Genomic DNA, 19,227 nt, shown 5'->3' with positions numbered 1-19,227 from the left:
TAATTCCAAGTAGCTTCTCAAAATATAAATACTTTCTAATATGCTACAAAGGAAAGTGAAGACTTGGCCAGCAGCCAGGATGGGCTAGACTCAAAGCTCCCCTAAAATCACTACAAACCCTTCTGTTGAGTTTAATAAGATCTGAAACGGTCCCTAATCAGTGAAAAGGCTTCCTCACCTAAGTATTTGTGTCATTTCCACTGCACTGTCAAAACCATTACATGGGAATCCACCTCCTGGCTGCCAAATAGCAGTTTCTACAGGACACAGGTGATGTCCTGTTTCAGACTGCCAGTTTGCACGCTGTTTGCTGTTAAAACAGCTGCTCTGTTCAGACACCAGTGTTTGTTGGTAGCAGCTGCATGAAGCAATCTGGAAAAAAAAGGAATAGTGACAAAGTTAAGAGCTACAGCTAAGGAATACTTTATAGGAGGGACAGATTATAAATGTACAACAGGTTTCATGGGCATCTTTTCTAAGTCTGAAGTACAATGAAAAATACCAGTGCAAGATTCTATTTGATTGAGATGAAGGAAGAAGCAAAAACCTGGACTATAGTTAAACCCGAGTTGATGCAAAGTATTTTTTATTTCTATAGAAAATATCTATATAAAAATCAGTAGAAGAATTCCAGCCTGTTTGTAGTTAAAACATAAGGGACATCATGTGTTCCTCAACAGCCATAGTTAAGGTTACAGCAAAATTTGTTGTAAAGGGAGGAGTTAAATTCTCTTATAATAGGAATTATGCAATTTACTGCTAGCATTTTTCTATTAGAACAGTGAATTAACATTCAGGACAATTAGACAGAAATGCTTAGCACAGTAAAATTCAAAAGAGATTAAAAATGCATTCTCTGGGAATTCAGACTTAGAACCAACATAAAGGTTCCTTTTTGTCTCCCAAGAACATCAAATTCAGACCTGTGGAACACTACAAGAAAAATCTCACAGACTCATTTTCTTAAGCTGCCCTACACATAACAAAACTACCAGTCCTCATTGAGCTTACAGAGCTGTATACAGCTTGTCCAAGATAAAAGGAATACATTTCCTGCATTGCCTGTTTGCCTCTGTCAGACAGTGTAGCAGATGCTGTGCCAGACTTCTGGGCATATATCTAATGAAGGCAAGAAGCTACATGCACGTTAAAACCAGGTCCACATGCTAAGTTATGGGCATGGTAGCAGAACTGTCATGAACTCATCACACTGTGAGTGGATCATGAACATTTTCACTTCCCAAGAGGCTTCTCAGCACTCCTGGTGCTTGTTGTGATTAATTTTTGGGATAGCAAAAGACAACATTATTTTGCTGCAAGAAACTGCAGTTTGCACATAGACAGATCAATGGCACTGTAAAGATGTAAATTCTTCTTTTGCTTGAACATTCATTTTCAGGTCTCTAACTTAAAGGAATAAAAGCAAACAGTTATGCCAGATTTTGCCTGGCCAACACCTTGTTGTCTTTCTGCAGCAGTCAAACCACAAAAATGTCTCCCCTTGTTAGAGGTGAGGAAGGGATGAATGAGAATTAATAAAACAGAATTTGCACCTAAAAAAAGTAACTACAAGCTCTCCAACATCAGCATGAAATGAGATCAGAAAATAACAGGAATGAATATTAGTTGCACAAAGCATCTGCAGTTGTTATCAATTTATCCAAACTACATCTGTTGAAAACCAGGCATCTCTTGAACTGAAAAAGGGACTTCAGATTGGATCTGCTGGAGAGGGATGTTTGAGTGAAGTTTGTGGAAATGGGACACTGCTGTCAGATTGTTTTGTAAGTTGCCTTATTCTGTGGTTATTAACACCAAGCATGAAAACATCATCCACACATTTTAGTAAGGATTTCTGCAATCCTGGTAGAATCAACATAAGATTTACACAAATTCCTTCCTATCAAGATGTGTCTGTAATTTTAAATATAAGCACTCCCTATAAAAAAATGTGCAGATTTAGAAAAGTCCAGTGAAAGGCCCAAATTCTGCCAATGAATGCACATAAAGGAGACTCCCCTGGGAATCAGAGCAATGTGCTACAGCACTGAAAGCAAAATTTCGTTCTTAATGTGTTCCTGAAGACTGTAATTATATTTCCCATTGTACTAGTAACATTAATTGAATGTTTAGCTGAAATCAAGTTCATTACAAGTTAAATACAGTACCTAGCCTATTAGGATGGTGTTTATAATTATAGTCATAAAGCACTTGTAAAACATCTTCATTGCAGCAAATAGGTGGAAGTTGGGGTGTAGCACTGCTACACATCTCAGCTCATTCTCTGCATCTTTTCATCTTTGAGTAGCATTGTGCATAATGTCATACATGTCACTGACACATGTCCATAGCTAATGCCAGCCCTCCTGCATTTTAGGGACACGGCCTACAACACTTAGGAAAAAAATGTATCATACAAACCATTATGCAAGTTTTTCAGTGCAACAGCACATCACTAAACATTCCTATACCTAGAAAACCACACAAAAAAAAAAATCACACTAAATATATATAGATATATAGATATATATAATAACCAGGTATATAAATATTTACCTGATTATTGGCCAATTTATTGGCTGATACTACAATATTAGCAATAAACCAGCCCTCCAGAAGGCTATGAGACTACAGTACTTTCTGATAGGGCAATTTTTAGGACACTTTGAGGGAAATGGTTTTCTCTAATAGGGTTTGTACCCATGCTACTGACATGAATAGCAGCTGATTTTATTAGTGTAAGTCACTCATGAATTGTAATTGCTTTAATTAACACAGTAACAGAGTAAAATTTATCATTATGTATTTAGTGGTCTCTAACCTTGTAGTATTTTTATTATTCATTCCAAGCAAATACTCCTGCAGAAATCAATGTTTACATGAAAACTTAAATGATACCCACTGTACCTGAATCAGTTTTCTTAACGAAATGCTGGGTGTCTGGCAAACATCTACCTTGAACATATTCCAGACTATAAATGTCCTGGAACCAGAACAATAATATGCTTCAACGTGGCACAAAAATCCTTTCAGCTGAGATGTTGCATTTGAAAGGAAAAACTAAATCACAAAAGGAAGAGAACAGTAGTCTATACAGAGAAACAAAAATAGCTTGCAGTCAGGTGCTTCTACTGGTTGAAAAGAGAGAAATAGCTAAATACGACATTGGAGGACAATGGGAACTAAAACCACAACCACACCCAGGTGACACTTGTGAGGCCTTCAGGTAACAAGTGGAATAAAGAAGACAGAGAGTTGAAACGGATTTACTTTGTAGGAAGATGTTAAGTCACTATTTCAAAACCATCTTTAACATGAAAGTGACAACAGGGAACTGAACTCTCACAGCCAAAAGAGCAGATGGCTTCCTGCAGGGGGCTGAGAACATCAGGCCAGTACCTGCAGTTAACAGTGTGGGCTCAGGTATGGCTATGGCTGAGGGCCACGGCTGAGCTGGAGCACCATGGACATCTCCTCCTCAGCAGTGGCCTTCCCAGAGGAATGTTGGATGCATCTGCCTCCTCAGGTCTGGGTGCAAATACCTGGGAGCTGCAGTTATACACCAGTGTTGGTAGCAACCTAGAAGTTTGTGAAAGAAACCCACGTGCTGATATCCTCTAATACTAGTGGCTTACCATTTCAGAGGAATCTCCTATCCTTCCAAAAGCAGTACTCTGCTTTTACACATTAAGTCTTTCCTGTAATAAAAACATAAACCATTCAGTTTTGCTTCTAGAAATGTTGCATTTTCCCTGGATCTGAATACCATCCAGATTTTCGTTCTCAACATCCTGCCTGTTTGTTTCCACGGGCTGTAAGAAGGGAACCTCCACACACACAGACTGGTTCTTTTCCATTTTCTACACTATTACTTTTTCTATTTATCATCAATGACCTTTGTAGTCATTGAGTTTTGTTGAGAATGTCACGAAAGAAATGCCACGAATCACGAATTCAGCCTCAAGCATATTGATTTCCCAGCTTTCATTCTGATTCAGAGCATCATTACAGGAAAGACCTAAACTGTTTCTGATACTGTCCAAAGTCTTTCTATCTTAACACCAACAGTCATCCTATTCAGAGCTACACAAACTGCAGTAGGATTTCGGTAATCCCCAGCAGTAGAAAGTGACCTCAGGTCAACACGGACTCCAGGTGTCCGCACATGCAGAAGGAAGAAGAAATCTGATATCCAACACTCATGCCTATGAAGGTGTATCCGACTGCAAGTATAACCACTTGACCCTTCACAGCCATTTTCATCAAAGTAGAAACACCCAAAAAGAAAAATTACTTTTACTGTATTTTATTTGACATGGTTGAGGACACAAGAACACTCAAGATACAATCCAGACAAGTTGTGAACAGCTCCAAACATCTGTGAAATCTGAATTCATCTTGCACAGGGGTGAACAAGACCACAATGGTTGGTTTTATAATATAGTTTAAGACTATTTCGAGCAGGTGTGTATTGTGACGTTATGCCCAACAACTTTTATACTATTCATCCGCTTAAGCCATTTCGTATGATAAATATGCAGCTTATCTCAGCGATTAATTCTCTGCAATACATAATTAGCCTTCTCATAATAATGCATTAAAACTCCTGTATATATTCACTGGTATGAATATAGCAATATTAACCATCCTAACCATTACTGCACATGTATCATATTCTAATACAAGTAATCATTCTATCACAATTCGTTGCTAACTTTCAGCCTAGATTTAATTAAGTTTGACTCAAACTTGCAAGTCCATGCTTAGAGCAAAACTTCAGTCAGAGCTTTTGGCTTTGCCTAAGGATGGCAGGCCTTGTCTTTTCAACATTAAGTTGCACAATGTCATCCGAAATCCCTACCAAAAATACAGGAAACTTCCTGCGTAAGTATCAGAACTACTATTCTAAAAATGACTCATAATTTCCTAATAAATTTCATATTAATTTTACAGCCTAACATCCTCTATCAAAATGGGCATCCATTTCTCACTTACAATGTAAAGTTTTTCAAATGGGTTATAAACTACAGATCATAGCATAACATTCTACTTACAATTCTAATTCCTTAGAGGGACAGGCTAATTTTCCACTCTTAGATTTAAAGAAGACAACGAGGACAATTGGAAGTTTGCTCAGTAGTTCAGTGTTCTGCATAGAAGAGCTAGATAGTGCTCTCACGAGACTGAAAAAGGAAGTGCAAAAAATGCAAACTCTTCACATTTTAGTTACAGTAGAATCACTTTAGCAACAAATGCCTGCTTGGATCATGTCAGAATCTTACAAAAGGTGTATAAAAAAGGGCAAAGAATCTCTACCATGCGGGGAACTACACTTCCAAAAGAGCTGCAGAAACTACTGCTAGCATTCCCAGCAGACGGGCTGAAAACAGCACAAAACCCAAGGGCTGCAAGATCCTACAGTTCACCTCCTCTTCTTGGTGGGGGATTGCAGATCCTAACTATATCAAATTCTGCATTAACCTAAGGCCACTGGAAACAAATCTTGTTTAATTGGAACCATTCAGTTTAACATAGGATGCAAAGACAGTGAAGCCTTCTTTTCTTTAAGAATTTAGTTTTTGGTAGGAAGTAGTGACAGACAGAGACTTGCAACTACTGTAAAGCAGTGTTACCAGGCTCTGGAAAGTGTATACATATATATATATATATATATAATATACAATATATATAGTATATATACATACTATATATATATATATAGAACTATATATATATATATAATTTTTTTTGTAACTGGAAAAGATCCTTAGTAAAACTCCAAAACCTAGAGAAGAAGCTGTATATTCAGATCATACAAGCTAAATATAACTTTGTTTTACAGGAGGATTCATCCATTATTATGATGAACTGCTGGAATGGTCACCATCTGAAACAAAGAAATGAAATCCCAGCAAAATACAAGTGCATCTGTGTAATATGCTTAACTGGTGTGACTTGCATTGCAGGAAGAATGTTGTATTTTCTGACACATCAACATTTCTTTCCTATTATTATAAGATCAGCCTTTTACATTTCATATCTTACCATCTTTAAAAGCCTATAATTATGGAAGCTGATTGAGAAACTATGTTATTTAAAATTAACAGCTGAATGAAATCAACAGAGGCAAAGAGCATTTTTATACAAGAAAATAGCACTGTAGAAAGAAAGAGTCTGTACAATATTTAAATATTGTATATACATAAAATTATATTGTTCATAACTCATCTTAAAGTTTCTCCTGTTTGTAAATCATGGAAAGCAATACACAAAAAATCCCAGTATTTAGCTTTTAAAGCATTTAGCAGGCAGCAGGAAATTGAGCGCTAGAAAGCACACTTTGTAATTATAGGAAAGTATCCAGCCGGATACTGTGACTCCATTCTCCATAGTCCTTTCTTTTTTTTTTTCTTCTTCTCTTTTTTTTTTTCTTTTTTTTTTTTTTTCTTTCTTTAATTTTTTTTTTTAAAGCTGAATGCAGAACAGATTTCATATTCTACTAGGGAATTCTGCAACAGACACAGAAAACTCAGTGGCAAATGCAGCAGACCAGTTCTGCAGCTCTTGACAGTGGCAGATCTCCAGGATAAACACAGAAAGCTTAAGTGCAGGATTGGAATGTAAATCAGTGAAAACATTGATAAAGCTTTCATTTCCCAAAAGTGTCAGTAACTGATAGAACTCATGCTCAACTTATTAGAAAGGAAGGTTTAGTTTAAGAATTAAAATTGCAAGTTCCAAAAATATAATGAATTCCAGCAGGTAATCAGACAGCTCTATATAAATGCTCTGAAAGCATCAGCATTTGATGGCTATACAGGTTAGCATCAGTCTGCTAGCTAGGAGTGGATTTAAAACTGAAGTTATCAGTTTATCCTCCTGGACAGCCATCATGTAACTGTACTTCCAAATACGGGAATTAACAAGAAAAAAAATATGACTATGAGAGAAGTACAAAGTCTTAAAGCTTTGGAGGAGTAACTCCATACACCAGTATATACTGGGGGTCAACTGGCTGGGAAGCATCTACGCAGAAAAAGACCTCAGGGTCTTGGTGGACACAAAGTCTTCATGAGCCAGCAATGTACCCTTGAGAGAAAGAATGCCAACAGCTGGACTGCACAAGGACTGCCAGCAGGATAAGGAAGGTGAATATTCTTCTCTATTAAGACCTGGTGAGACCACATTTGGCATCCAGTTCTGTGCTTCTCAGTACAAGCAACAAGGATTTGTGGGTTGAGTCTGTCAAGGCATCAGATGAAGGGATCAGAGCATCAGTTGTAAGAGGAGAGGCTGAGAGATTTAGGACTTCAGACTCTAGAAGGGCATGCTTGTGGAGCAATCAGGAATGCATATAAAAGTCTGACAGAAGACAGTAAAGAAAATGGAGCAAGACTTCTCAGCAGTTTTCAGCAAAGGGACAAGAGGCAATGGGCACAAATTAAAATACAAGAAAATGCTTTTAAAAACATGTGGTTCTTTGTTGCTGTTTTTTGTTTGTTTTTGTTTTTTTGTTTTTTGCTTTTTACAGTGAGCACTGTCAAAGGCTGGAATAGATTGCCCCAAGAAGTTTAGGCATCTCCACCTTTGAAGATATTCACAGTCAGAAAGGACAGAGCATCCTGTTCTAGCTTAGAGCTTATTAGGGCTTAGGGGTTGGACCAGATAATTTTCAGAAATCCCTTCCAACTTCATCTGTTCAGTGATTCTGAAAGGAAACTAATAAATGTAAGTTTTTAAGACCTAAAAAGGGAAATAACTTTGCTCTTATTAAATTTCTGAAGTACGAGGGCAGTGTTAGCTATTTAATCCAATAGCTAGTTCAAAGAGCTTGACAAGAAAGGCCTTCTTCTCAAGCTTGGGCAACCGACATTAGGCTACTAAAATATGTATGTTTCCTAAATCTACTTTTAAGGATTTCTAAGGATTTTCTTTTCAGTGTGATCTCAGAAGTGAAGACACTCACTTCCTACTTCTTCTCGTTCCTGATTTTCAGCACTTACATTTTTGAAAGTACAGGCCAAAAACAAAAAGAAAGCTGTAACTTGTTTCCACGCTCAGAGGATGGTGCTGTTTCAGAAAGACAAGCCATACAGATACCCCCCTACACCAACCACCTGGACTAGCAAATGTGTCTTGGGAGGAAGAGGGAAGAAGAACAAGAGCAAGGCAAAGAGATAATGATTTTATATTTCTTAACCAATCTTCAGGATGCAATAATAATACTTAGTAAAGGCAGATCTTTACACATGCTTGAACAACTAAATAACTTTTACTACTTCTGGAACTTTTCCTCCTCAAACTTTTTAAGGGTCTTTTAAAATCCAGCCTTTGGTCCTTCAAGGGCACAAGCATGACATACCCCACCTTATTAGCTGTTCTCATATAGCCTGCTGAAATTCAAGATGATTATGTGACACATGGAAGTCAAAAAATGAAATACTGGACGATGAGTCTCACAAACAGGCCATGGTGGGGCAAATGATCTGTTAGTAGTTTAAGAAATCAATACCAACTTTGACACTTTTAGAGGTGGCAACATCAATGGCCATGGCTTTGATCTCAGTGTCCCCAAACTGCATAAGTGTTTTGATCTCCCGTCTGTTTGGCACGGAAGCATCAGTTCCTGTGAGATCCAGGCGAAGGGTGCCACACTTTTTCACTCCAGATTCAGTGATGAAGCTGACATTATCTTGTTCTGAGCTATAGATATTGATCACTATTACTAACTGAGAAGGTTTGGCAGGTGTGTAACTGCGTGTCACAGTTTCTCCAAGGGCGACAGATTGGTCGGCGGAGATAAATTTGTCAAAGACATCAGTGCACCAACGCGTGCCATCTTTGATTAGCAGCTTCTCCGGTGGATGCTTCCCTTCCACAAACCGATTCAGCACACCCACACCATAGGTGAGAGGCGAACGCCGCACTTTGATGACAGCAGGGTCTAGACCAAAGAGAACAGCTCCTTTGAGGATAGTGAGCCCCACATCCTGAGGAATGATGACTCGACATCTCGAACCAAAAGCGCTCTGGACAGCTTGCTGGAGTAAAGGGGATTCAGCGAAGCCACCCACCAGGAACAGAAACTTGACATTGGTCACTTCTGGCTTATCGAACACATCACCTATACAGAAACAGAGCCCATTCAATAGGGAAAAATTCAGTGGCAAAGCAATTCATTTGAAACTCCAAATGCCTGATGCATCGATGTTCCATGCGCATGCATAAAATCTGAAACACTCACATCTGTGCCCCCACTGCTGCTCTCAACATGCATCAGTTCCACTTCTGAAGTTTCTTACTACATTCTGTTTCAATGGAGCAATGACTGTGAATGAAAACTTGCTTCAAAGCAGATGACATTTCTGAGGTAGCATTTATGCTTTCTAAACAGAATTTTTATTTGGCTTTGTGAAGGGAGACAGATTTTTTGCAAAGAAATCTCCTACATTGAGGAAAATCAGACAGTTCTGTTGTAGGCTCATCCACAGTCAGTTCAAATAACTGCCGCAGCACAACTAAGGTATCTGTCACAACCTCCCTGCTCACACGGAAGCCATTCTGTCCTAGTTGTCCTACTAAGTTGTGGTCTCTCAATTCCACTTAACAAGTCCTCACACAGCATGTGTGCTAAGCTGGATATTCTATTCCAAACACAATTTGATTAGCACTTTGTAATGAGTAGAACAGCAATACTTCACTCAGCATATGTATTATACTCAACACAAATCCAATCTTTCATGAAAGAGAGTTTAAATAACAGATTTCCCAATAAACCTGTGTCATTTTTCATTGCCAGATAAATAAATCTATTACTGCTTAAGATTCCTATGGCTGGAATTTATTTTATTTTTTAACAGGAGCCATCATTTATTTATTGCGTTCCTGACATCGCAGTGATTCAGAGAGTCATCAAAAAATAGGACTTTTTAAGTCCTCCCACTGATGAGAAATGAAATACAGGTCTTAATTTCAGCAACAATCAGATACTAGTTATGATTCTGGCATTATTTTGTTCTTGTCTGAAATAAGAAAAAGGAAAGTAGGATCTGGGCTAAAGCAGTGCTCTTTAGGGAATGACTGTAGCCCTGGAAACACAGTTTAAGCAACAACAGGATTGAATCACACTGAAAAACTAGCTCTAGAAATAGGTAGTTAGATGCATTAAAGGCGATGTCCCTTACTTGAAATTACCTTCCTAATCACTTTTTAAAGGACAAATGTTTCAGAACTAAACTCCTTGCCCACATTTAGGGCATAATAGCAGTCTTCAGTCTCAGCTTAGTCAGAAAATGGAATTACACACAGGTACTTACTCAGGTGTTGAACAATCTGGTCAATTGTAGGTTTGAAGAGTGCATTCATTGCATCTGGGCTCATCCTCAGCATTCCTTGGGAAGACCACTTCACAAAGTCCACGCTGAAAAATATAAATAAAAGCATTTAGAAAGGATATTAAGAGAGTACAGAGTACAGTCAAGCACTCATAAGACATGACACACAAATAATGAGTTTATAGAATCTGTATGCAGTTTGCTTGGAAAAAAGTACTTCATCTAACTTCAGCCCCACACCAAATGGAACAATATAAAATTTCCAGGGACAATTGCTATTTTTGCTTGTTTAATTGCTATGTTCTTTGCCTGATTGCCTCCTGCAGCATTACCAATGTTTATCTGCCCTCTGAAACAGCTGGCAGTCAGTGCACTGTTCACTCATCTGAAACAGCACTGATTCAACCCCAGAAGGGCAGCATTTAGATTATAGCAGCAGCAGGCCAAAGCCACTGAAAACAAGCAAGGAAAACAAGCAAGCAAGCAAGCAAGCATGGGAAGTCTCAGGAGAAAGAGAGAAGAACAGTATATTTAATGAGCTGTAATATTTGTTAACCGAATAGAGGCATTATATGATTTCATTATGCACACCCATATAGCTTAGGAATTTCCTTCTCATTCAAGCACATTCTATGTTATCTTTACACTTCCTATCTCATTATTCTGTTAGTTTTAGTATACCTGGAGAAACACTGCATTCTGGAAACAGACACTTCTTTTGCATTACTGTCATTCAGACTACACGTAATTAGGATATTTTAATGGCCTGTCTTTTTAAAGACTAGGCAATTCTGCATCTATTTGGGTTCAATCATCTACTCACTTGCTTTTCCTCAAGGCATGTTCTACACTGTGACCTCGAAACTTCTTATAATAATCGATGAAGGAGAAAGGCAGAGTGATGTTTAGTGGATTGGTCCTGTCTGGAGCTGCTGCCCGTTTACGGGACTCAAATGCTATCATCAGATCTACCCAGGCAGCAGGACGCTTGATTTTAAATTGCTCAATAAAATCTTCTCCAAATATTTTACACAGGAGCTTTTCAAATTCATAGTCCACACCTAGGGAACCATATGGCCCACCTGTATTAAAAACAAAACACAACTTTAATATTCTGAAAATTGCATTAGATTTCAAGTAGACCAAATGCACATCAGATTGACACTACAAGGACTGTCGCTGGAAACAGTCTGTCTAATACAGAACATGATCTTACCTTTGCCTCACTTTTACACCTACATTGTCCTAGACTCTGTAACACTACAGCAGAAAGTTGTCTTAAAGCCACCAAGACTGAAGACACTCAGCAGTGAACAATACAGATGAAGGCCAACTCAAGTAAGTGCACAGGCTGTCTTACGGGGTTAACAGCTTAGCAAAGACAAAGAGGGGATTGTGGAGTTCAGGAAGGGAGTATCATTAAAGCAATTGCATTTTATTGCACTTATTGTTGTGGATCTATCATTGTGAGTTGCTGCCAGAGGATGGCAGACCACCTCTGTTACACTGGCTGCAGAATTACTGGAACATACAAGCCTTCCCTAAGATCTAGGGAAATTTTACAAGGATCTCGATGTGACACACTTGGCTTTTCATACCTCCACAGCACTTCTCAGAATAGCTGGTCAGAGACCTCTTAAAGGAGTGGAAGATCACAAATTTACTAAAAGAAGGCAGACCAGGACAGTGACCCTTGTCCAGATAGCAGATAGATTACATTATTTTGAATACTGGTCTGATCAAGGAAGAATTGTTAGTGAAATATCATGATCAGTAAAGACATGTATTTTCTCCACAGACAGAATACTGCATAAATGCAAGCACTGGAAGTGCCATCTACCTGTTGCTTTGTACAGTTCCTTAAGATGTCCTTCAGGGAGCCTGATCTGATGGACAGTCATATCCACTGTGCCTCCTCCACTGTCAACAACGATGTAACGGTCACCTGGTTTGCCAAAGGAATAGGCAAACGTGATGTGTATTATCACAGTGACATATTGCAATGAGAGAAAACGACTTCCACAAAGTTATAAATCTCTATTCTGAAAACTTCATCTTTATTAATAGTGATTTACAGTAAATACAAAATTTAGGTATCAAAAAAGATATTGGTTTAACACAGAAAGAAAAGGGATTAATGGAATTGCTTGTGCTAGCGGTGTCCACTTTAGGGGGTTACCAAATTAATACTGCAGTATATTCACAAAGCCTATTCTGAAGAAATAAGTCTAGCTGTACTTTGAAACATGGATTATACTCTGTCATCTCCTTAATAAACCATAGTTTCTATACAGAACTGCAGTTTAGCTTTAGCAACTCAGAGCTGCATATGCACTTTTATTTCTTTGTTTTCCAACTCATAATCATTCTGAGAACAGTGCAGATTTGTGAGAAACACTCTGTTCGTCAGTACTATAAAAGCAGTGAAAGCAAAGTTTATTCAAGAAAGGACACTACCTTCTTCCAGTTCGGACCAGATTTCTCCTATAACATTTTCCACCAAAAAGGTGCGACTCTGTCGATTGCGACGGACGTGCTCCTTAGCTAGTCAGAGACAGAGAAAATTACTGAGCATTACGAAGCATAAAGAATTTGATAACACATGGTGCAGAAAACAGGTGCAAGTATGCTGACAGATCTCATTTACTGCTTCTTAAAACAAATGAACAACCACTGCACTGGTTTGGGGAACATTATAACATTACTTCTAGAAAGAGCAAAAAAAAAACCATTTTTCAGACTTTCTGTTCTTTCTTCATACTACTGGAATTACAAACAACGACTTAGTGTGAAAGCTATGGGCAAATCCTTCATAGTTACTGTATTCTGACTTCCAAGTACAAGCTGGAAGCTGTCCTCGCTGCCAGCCGCGTTCAGGCACACACTCTGCCACACGGTGGCAGCCCTGGTCCACCGCAGACCTGAGCTGTGATGGCAGGCAGAGAACACAAGATCTTCAAAAGCAACTTCTGGCGTCGTGTGCTGGGGCAAGGCCTCTGGAGTCGTTCAGGATGTCATACTGCCTCAATGTAAGCAGCCAAAAGCACTGCTTCACAGCTTGGTAACTTCTCAAGTCTCAAACTGATCACTAAGTCTGACTCTCTGATAACTCAGACAGATGACTGAAGAGATTAGCGACTATTTCAGCCTTTACTTCTGAAAATCCTGGTTTGTTGTGACAGCCTGTAAAGCAGAATCTAGTGCTGCCATGATAAGCAATTAAATTATGTCTTGACTAAGACTTGACCTATTAGAAACATGCAGGACACTGGCACAGCATATTTTAAATTTACAGCAATTAAAAATTAAGCACAATCTCACACCAATACTTCAGCTTACAAGACTTAATTTCTACTTAGACATTCAAAAGATGAAAAACAGTCTGTAAAGAGAAAGTAGAGCAGTGGGAGCCTTTGCTATTAAGCTTCTCAATCAGTCTGTACAACTGGATGATCAAGTCATTTCCTGTATTACTTTCATTCACTTTCATTCAAAGGTGCTATATAAAACAGTACAGAAGACAGACATCCTGAATATGCGAAGTAGGAAAATTGTTGAATGCATTTTCCTTCTCATTTCTATAGTGTCTACGATCAGGAGATGAGAGGCTTTGCTTTCACCCATACACCCTATGATGCAGACAAGTTGTCAGCCTCATACACCAACAGCTCAAATCACACAGCATTCAAAGACAGAACAAGCAAGAGGTCCAAGCAATGGACCTAGAGTCCACAGAAGTCAATGGGAGTCCTTTCACTTTGTTTCTGTGGACTAAAAGTAAATGGAAGAGCCAGTCTTTACCTGGCTTTACAACAAACAGTAACTTTTTTTGTTTTGACTTCACTGCAATCAGACAGCCCATGGAGTGCATCTGTTCATAGCTAAATGGTTTTCCTCCTTAATCTGTTCTCAGCTTGTCTTGGGTACCTGCCATGCCTTTATGAAATTTTAATTTTAACCCCAAATTAATTCCCTCAAACTTTATTTTCATTAATTTTGACAATAAACCTTTCTCATCCCCAATGGCCTTTACCTTACACAATTAAGAAAGAGAATGGTTTCCACTCGCAGAAATCCAACATCTGCCAGATTCTGCCCAGCTTTAAAACTTTGCCAAACACAGAACTTTTTTTTTTTTTTAATTATTATTACTTATTTTCTTAGAAGCAAATCCCCCTGCAGCCCGAAAGCAAGTTGATGGAAAAGTGCATGGAAGTGGAACAGTGCAGGATGAGACCAAGGTGGAGAATGTGAGGGGCCCTTGAAAGGACTATGCCCTGCACAGGCCTCCCTAAAGCTGAGCACATCTGACAAGTGCTAGCTGGGAGTGATGTGGCTAGGAGAAAACAAGGAAATGACTTCGCCTAACTAAGAAAAAATGCAATCTGGTAAGTACAGGAATAGCTTTACAGGCTCAATTTTCCATGTGCCTGTACCATTTTGACCTAGTAAATATGATGACGAAATGCAAATTCTTTTCAAAAATTCCTCTGGGATAAACTGACACAGTAACACTTACATCAGTGCAACTACTGCAATTCACACAGAGAGGAAATTGTTATGTAACAAATACACCACAGCAGTCCGCTATTTTCTTTTTTTTGCCCATCAGTCTAAGACAAGATACTAAATCTTGCCTAAGTGTTTGGTGATGAAGGATTTTTTGGCAAGTGACTTACACTGTGGGCCCATCTCTGCAAGTCAGTCTTAAAGCACCAACATGAGCAGCAGATCACAGGTAAGTTAGAATTGCCGTATCTATTTTCTCTTCTGTGAGAAGACAAATGCACTGCTGTATTCCATTACCATGTGCTCTTCCAAGTGTTAAAAGTAAATAATGGCATTTCACAAAGATGACTTCAAAAAGCATCTGCTGAAACTCTGGAAGAATACTTCAGACTGAAAGTCTCATTGAGATCCAATAATAATGCAGCTAATTGAACACTTAATTGTTTTCAACAGATTAAATATAAAATGATCCAGCATAAAGTATTAATTTCAATAAAGGCAGAAAAATACTGTGGTGAAAACGCTATGGGACAGAATGCTCAGGGAGGTGGTGGAGTCACCATCCCTGGAGGTTTTCAAGAAACTTGGAAACGTGGCACAGAGGAACACGGTTTAGTGGGCAAGGTGGGGATGGGTTGATGATCTTAATGATCTTTTCCAACTATGATGATTCTATGATAAGCACCTTGTGTAAATCCAGTTCCGATGGTGTCACTGGGGCTATAGCCATTGACGGGTGCTCTGCTGCTCAGCTCTATCATCTGGTGAAGGCGGAGCTTCCGGCAGTAGATAGAAGCTGCCTCGGGTTCCAGGGCGATGATCAGCTGCTCGGGGTTTTCGGGGCTTGCCATTCCTGCCTGTGAGAGAGAATCCATCAGAGAAGCGAGCTGAGAGGTCCCGTCACCTAACAGACCCTTCCAGCAGGAGAACAAGCACATCCCCAGCTCCCAGGTTCAGTCAGGTCAACCCTCGAAGTTAACACACAAAGAAGCTGCTGCTGCTCCCCAAAAGCCTTTGGCTGGGATTCATCCTGCCCACAATGGATAGCCACCACTTCACAGGCTGTAGCAGGGAGGTAGGCATGCACTTACCATGCTGTCTAACTGAGCAGCTGTGTGCGTGACGGGAGGAGAGAGGAAGAAAGTCCTCTTGAGGCCTGTGCTGAACAGCCTACAACCTGACCTCCGAACTAACTCATGAATCTGCCTGCTAGCAGGGGCTCAGCCTCCTGTCAGAAATACCTTTGGCGTCTCTTCTCCCAGTGACAATTTTAGTATGCCTTGCTTTATATCCCAGAAGACATAAGACATACGTAGCCCTCGCCAAAACCGACCTTCCCCCCACTGTGCAGCTTACTAAAATATATGATACACTTTGCCAGTACTGCATTTTTTGACTTAAAATCAACATTTCTCTATTCCAAAATAAATTTTAAGCACAGTTTTATAATAGTTCAAAAATGCTCAGTTTTCAAGGAATTGAAATACAATAGGACACGTTCCTTAAACTACAATGAGAAAAAGCCTAAAAATACTTTAACTAACTTTTGCAAGCCTGCTCATTGCAGTGGGTTGGAATTGGATGCTCTTTGAGGTCTCTTCCAACCCAAGCCATTCTATAATTCTAGATTTGCCATTCTTTCTATTTGCTTTCTGGATTTTCAGTCTTCACATACAAAAAAAAAAAAAATTGTTTTCATTTCTTTCATCCTCACTTCCCCCTACTGTACAATTTTCTGTTAAAAGATAACTACATTCTTTCAACTCTTTCTGCTCAACTTTTTGGTCTGCTCGTTATGGTTTTTCAGTTAAGTGTGTGAATATAAAAGATTAAAATATAAATGAACATTCTATTGTCTCCATGGTCAGTCTACCAGCAAACTCTCACTTCAACTTACACATATACATTGTGTTTGCTTCAGAGCATCCACAAAAGAAGGCAGAATCACATGGGAAGACTGCTAGCTTGGACTGGACTTAGCTTCCTTCATCAGCTACGTTGTGGGCCGTGCTATTGGTGGCCAGGCTGTATCTGCGGCTAGAAACTCAGAGTAAAGCTTGTTCAAAAAATCAATACCAGGGTAAAATTTGGAGGCATAAAACAGTCCTTCTCCTTTACTGATTCATTTTTCCCTTTCTATTACAGCACATAAGAAAGATGCATCTTTATTGAAATCATTTTTCTACTTTTATCGGTAGCACTGGAAGGTGCAACACTCCAGACATGAATTAGTTCTTGGTCACTCCTCACATGTTTATCTAACATGTCACATAATTCCAACAATGTAGTCTGCTCACACAATCTATCCCAATATTTTCCTGTCTTTGCCTTTGGAAATTTTGTAAGAAGTCTCATTTGAACCTTTCTTGCTGCAATTTTAAGACCAGCACTTTTTGTCTTATCCAACGTGGGAACAGAAAACAAGCAGTTCCCTCCTTCCTTGCTGCAATTTTCTGTCTTCTCTACGTACTGGGCACACATCAGTAGCACAGATACAGCAATTCTAAGCCTTGTGTCAATCATGTGTGCCCAAAAAGAAATAACTATGTTTTAGGGAAAAAATAATTTGTTGCTAAGGACATTTAAATCCAAAGTCTGCATCATAAAGTATTTGCAGAGACGACAAGAACTGAGTTATGTGCATAAGAAATGCACTGGTATTTCCTAGCTAAGAAAAAAAAGAATATATTAATTACAAAGTCATCTACTCTGGGGGAAAGGGGAGATTTAGGTGCTTATTTTTCCAGGGCTGGTCCCGCTAAAGGAAAACAGCAAACTATTAACACAACCATTTGCTTCTGCCTCTTCTCTAGTTCAGTCTGTATTAAGAACTTTTCACACTGCAGCCTGCATCAGTAGAGGAAGGCAATGACCTGCAGAGCATGAACTCAGATCCATGTTCTCAAACCCTCCAAGTATAGCAGATGCTATTCTTGCTACTTTTTCTGACTAGATACTATTTTAACAGATTCAAAATATCTCCCGAGGAAAACATTCAACAGAAATGACAGTTTTTAACAGTTCAAAGCACAGTTGATCCTAATAGAATTTCATGAAGCTTTTTTTTTGTTGTTGTTACCGTTACAAAGCTTTCCTTACAGAGTTTGACAGGCCAGTTAAAAACGAGGAACGTGTTATTTCATCTCAGAAAATAGCCATACCAAGAATTGTGTACAATGAAACATAAGACATCCTACATATATATATTGTAATGTCTAAATCTATATGTACACATACATATAGATCAATACTGATGTTATATAATACACTGTATACATTGTATTTTTCTCCATATATCAAGATAGCACATCACTGTATATACATATCTAAAGAATGTACAGAGTGGGAGAAGGGAAGGTGAGATAAATGTGACTGGGTTCATGCTGCTAGGGAAGAAAGGAATGATGAGATTACGTTAGCACAAGGTCTGGGAAGATGAAGACATAAGAGGCAGCATCTGCCCCATTGCTACCACTGAGGAGAAAGGGACAGGAGGAAAAACATGCAGAGAAAGAGCAGTAAAAGTACCAGGCAGTCAACGCAAAGAAATGGTGATGAATTCACTACAAATCTTAACTGCAAAAGTTCCAAAATTTGCTGTATTTTCCATTTGTCCCATTCCATCTGCCTTGCCCACTACTGCCCACTTGCCACTGCAAGTAAGTGAAAAGTTTTAGAAGTTCACAGGGTTGATCAGAACGGATCTAAGCAATATCTCAGGCCTTATTACACAGATCATTCTGGCAGCTGACTGATTTGCCACAGGCAATTAACAGTGGACTTTACAACAGACCACATCCTGCCTGTAGTCTGAGAAGATCTTTTTCCTCACTTGCAGTGTAAATCCAGCCTTCACCAATGAAACATGAAGAAAGCAGAAAGAATGCAAATGTGGAAAACCATCACAGAAAATCTCCCTTTTTTTTCATCACAGAAATCTTGATAGCATTAAGTTCCTAAAAGTGATTTTCTGAGGACTGTTGCAGCTAACCACCTGGAAGAAGCAAAGAACGAGATGCAGAGTGCCTCAAACTCACTCTGTGCATCTGTTTGAGCACCAGGACCTCACTTGTTGCTATGACAGGGCAACTCCTACACTTAACTCCCTCCAGTAAAAACACACCTCTGAGCTGCTGCCAGTGCACTGCTGCTCATTCACGAAGATGCATCACCACCAACAAACCCCAGAATGCTTCAAATCCTTAAGCACTGGAGCACATATAACTTTTCCATCCGGATACAGGAGAATTCTTATCATGATACACCAGCTTTGCTGTTGCAGCCAAAGATGTCTTACTGCATGAGAGACATAGCTGACCTCAACTATATTCTGCCAAGTGTTAATTTATCTCAGAATTTACAACTACTGAGTTCTGGACAGTGG

General features: G+C 39.1%; 1 protein-coding gene across 1 annotated transcript in view; it reads right to left on the bottom strand.

The window, feature by feature from the left end:
* Nucleotides 1–6,395: 6,395 nt before the first annotated feature.
* Nucleotides 6,396–19,227, bottom strand: part of HSPA12A (heat shock protein family A (Hsp70) member 12A) — a 48,400-nt gene continuing 35,568 nt past the window's right edge. Inside the window, exons 7-12 of the mRNA XM_052678082.1 lie at nucleotides 15,529–15,700; nucleotides 12,792–12,878; nucleotides 12,175–12,279; nucleotides 11,158–11,416; nucleotides 10,317–10,420; nucleotides 6,396–9,124 (exon numbers count right to left, since the gene is read on the bottom strand). Coding sequence (XP_052534042.1) covers nucleotides 8,490–9,124; nucleotides 10,317–10,420; nucleotides 11,158–11,416; nucleotides 12,175–12,279; nucleotides 12,792–12,878; nucleotides 15,529–15,700 — 1,362 coding nt within the window. The 3' untranslated portion in view covers nucleotides 6,396–8,489. The remainder of the gene's footprint in view (nucleotides 9,125–10,316; nucleotides 10,421–11,157; nucleotides 11,417–12,174; nucleotides 12,280–12,791; nucleotides 12,879–15,528; nucleotides 15,701–19,227) is intronic.

This window comes from Tympanuchus pallidicinctus, unplaced genomic scaffold (assembly GCF_026119805.1).
Source record: "Tympanuchus pallidicinctus isolate F22 unplaced genomic scaffold, pur_lepc_1.0 scaffold16, whole genome shotgun sequence".
NCBI classification, from domain to species: domain Eukaryota; kingdom Metazoa; phylum Chordata; class Aves; order Galliformes; family Phasianidae; genus Tympanuchus; species Tympanuchus pallidicinctus.
Note: the sequence above shows the minus strand (reverse complement) of the source record. Positions and strands in the feature narration are given on the sequence as shown.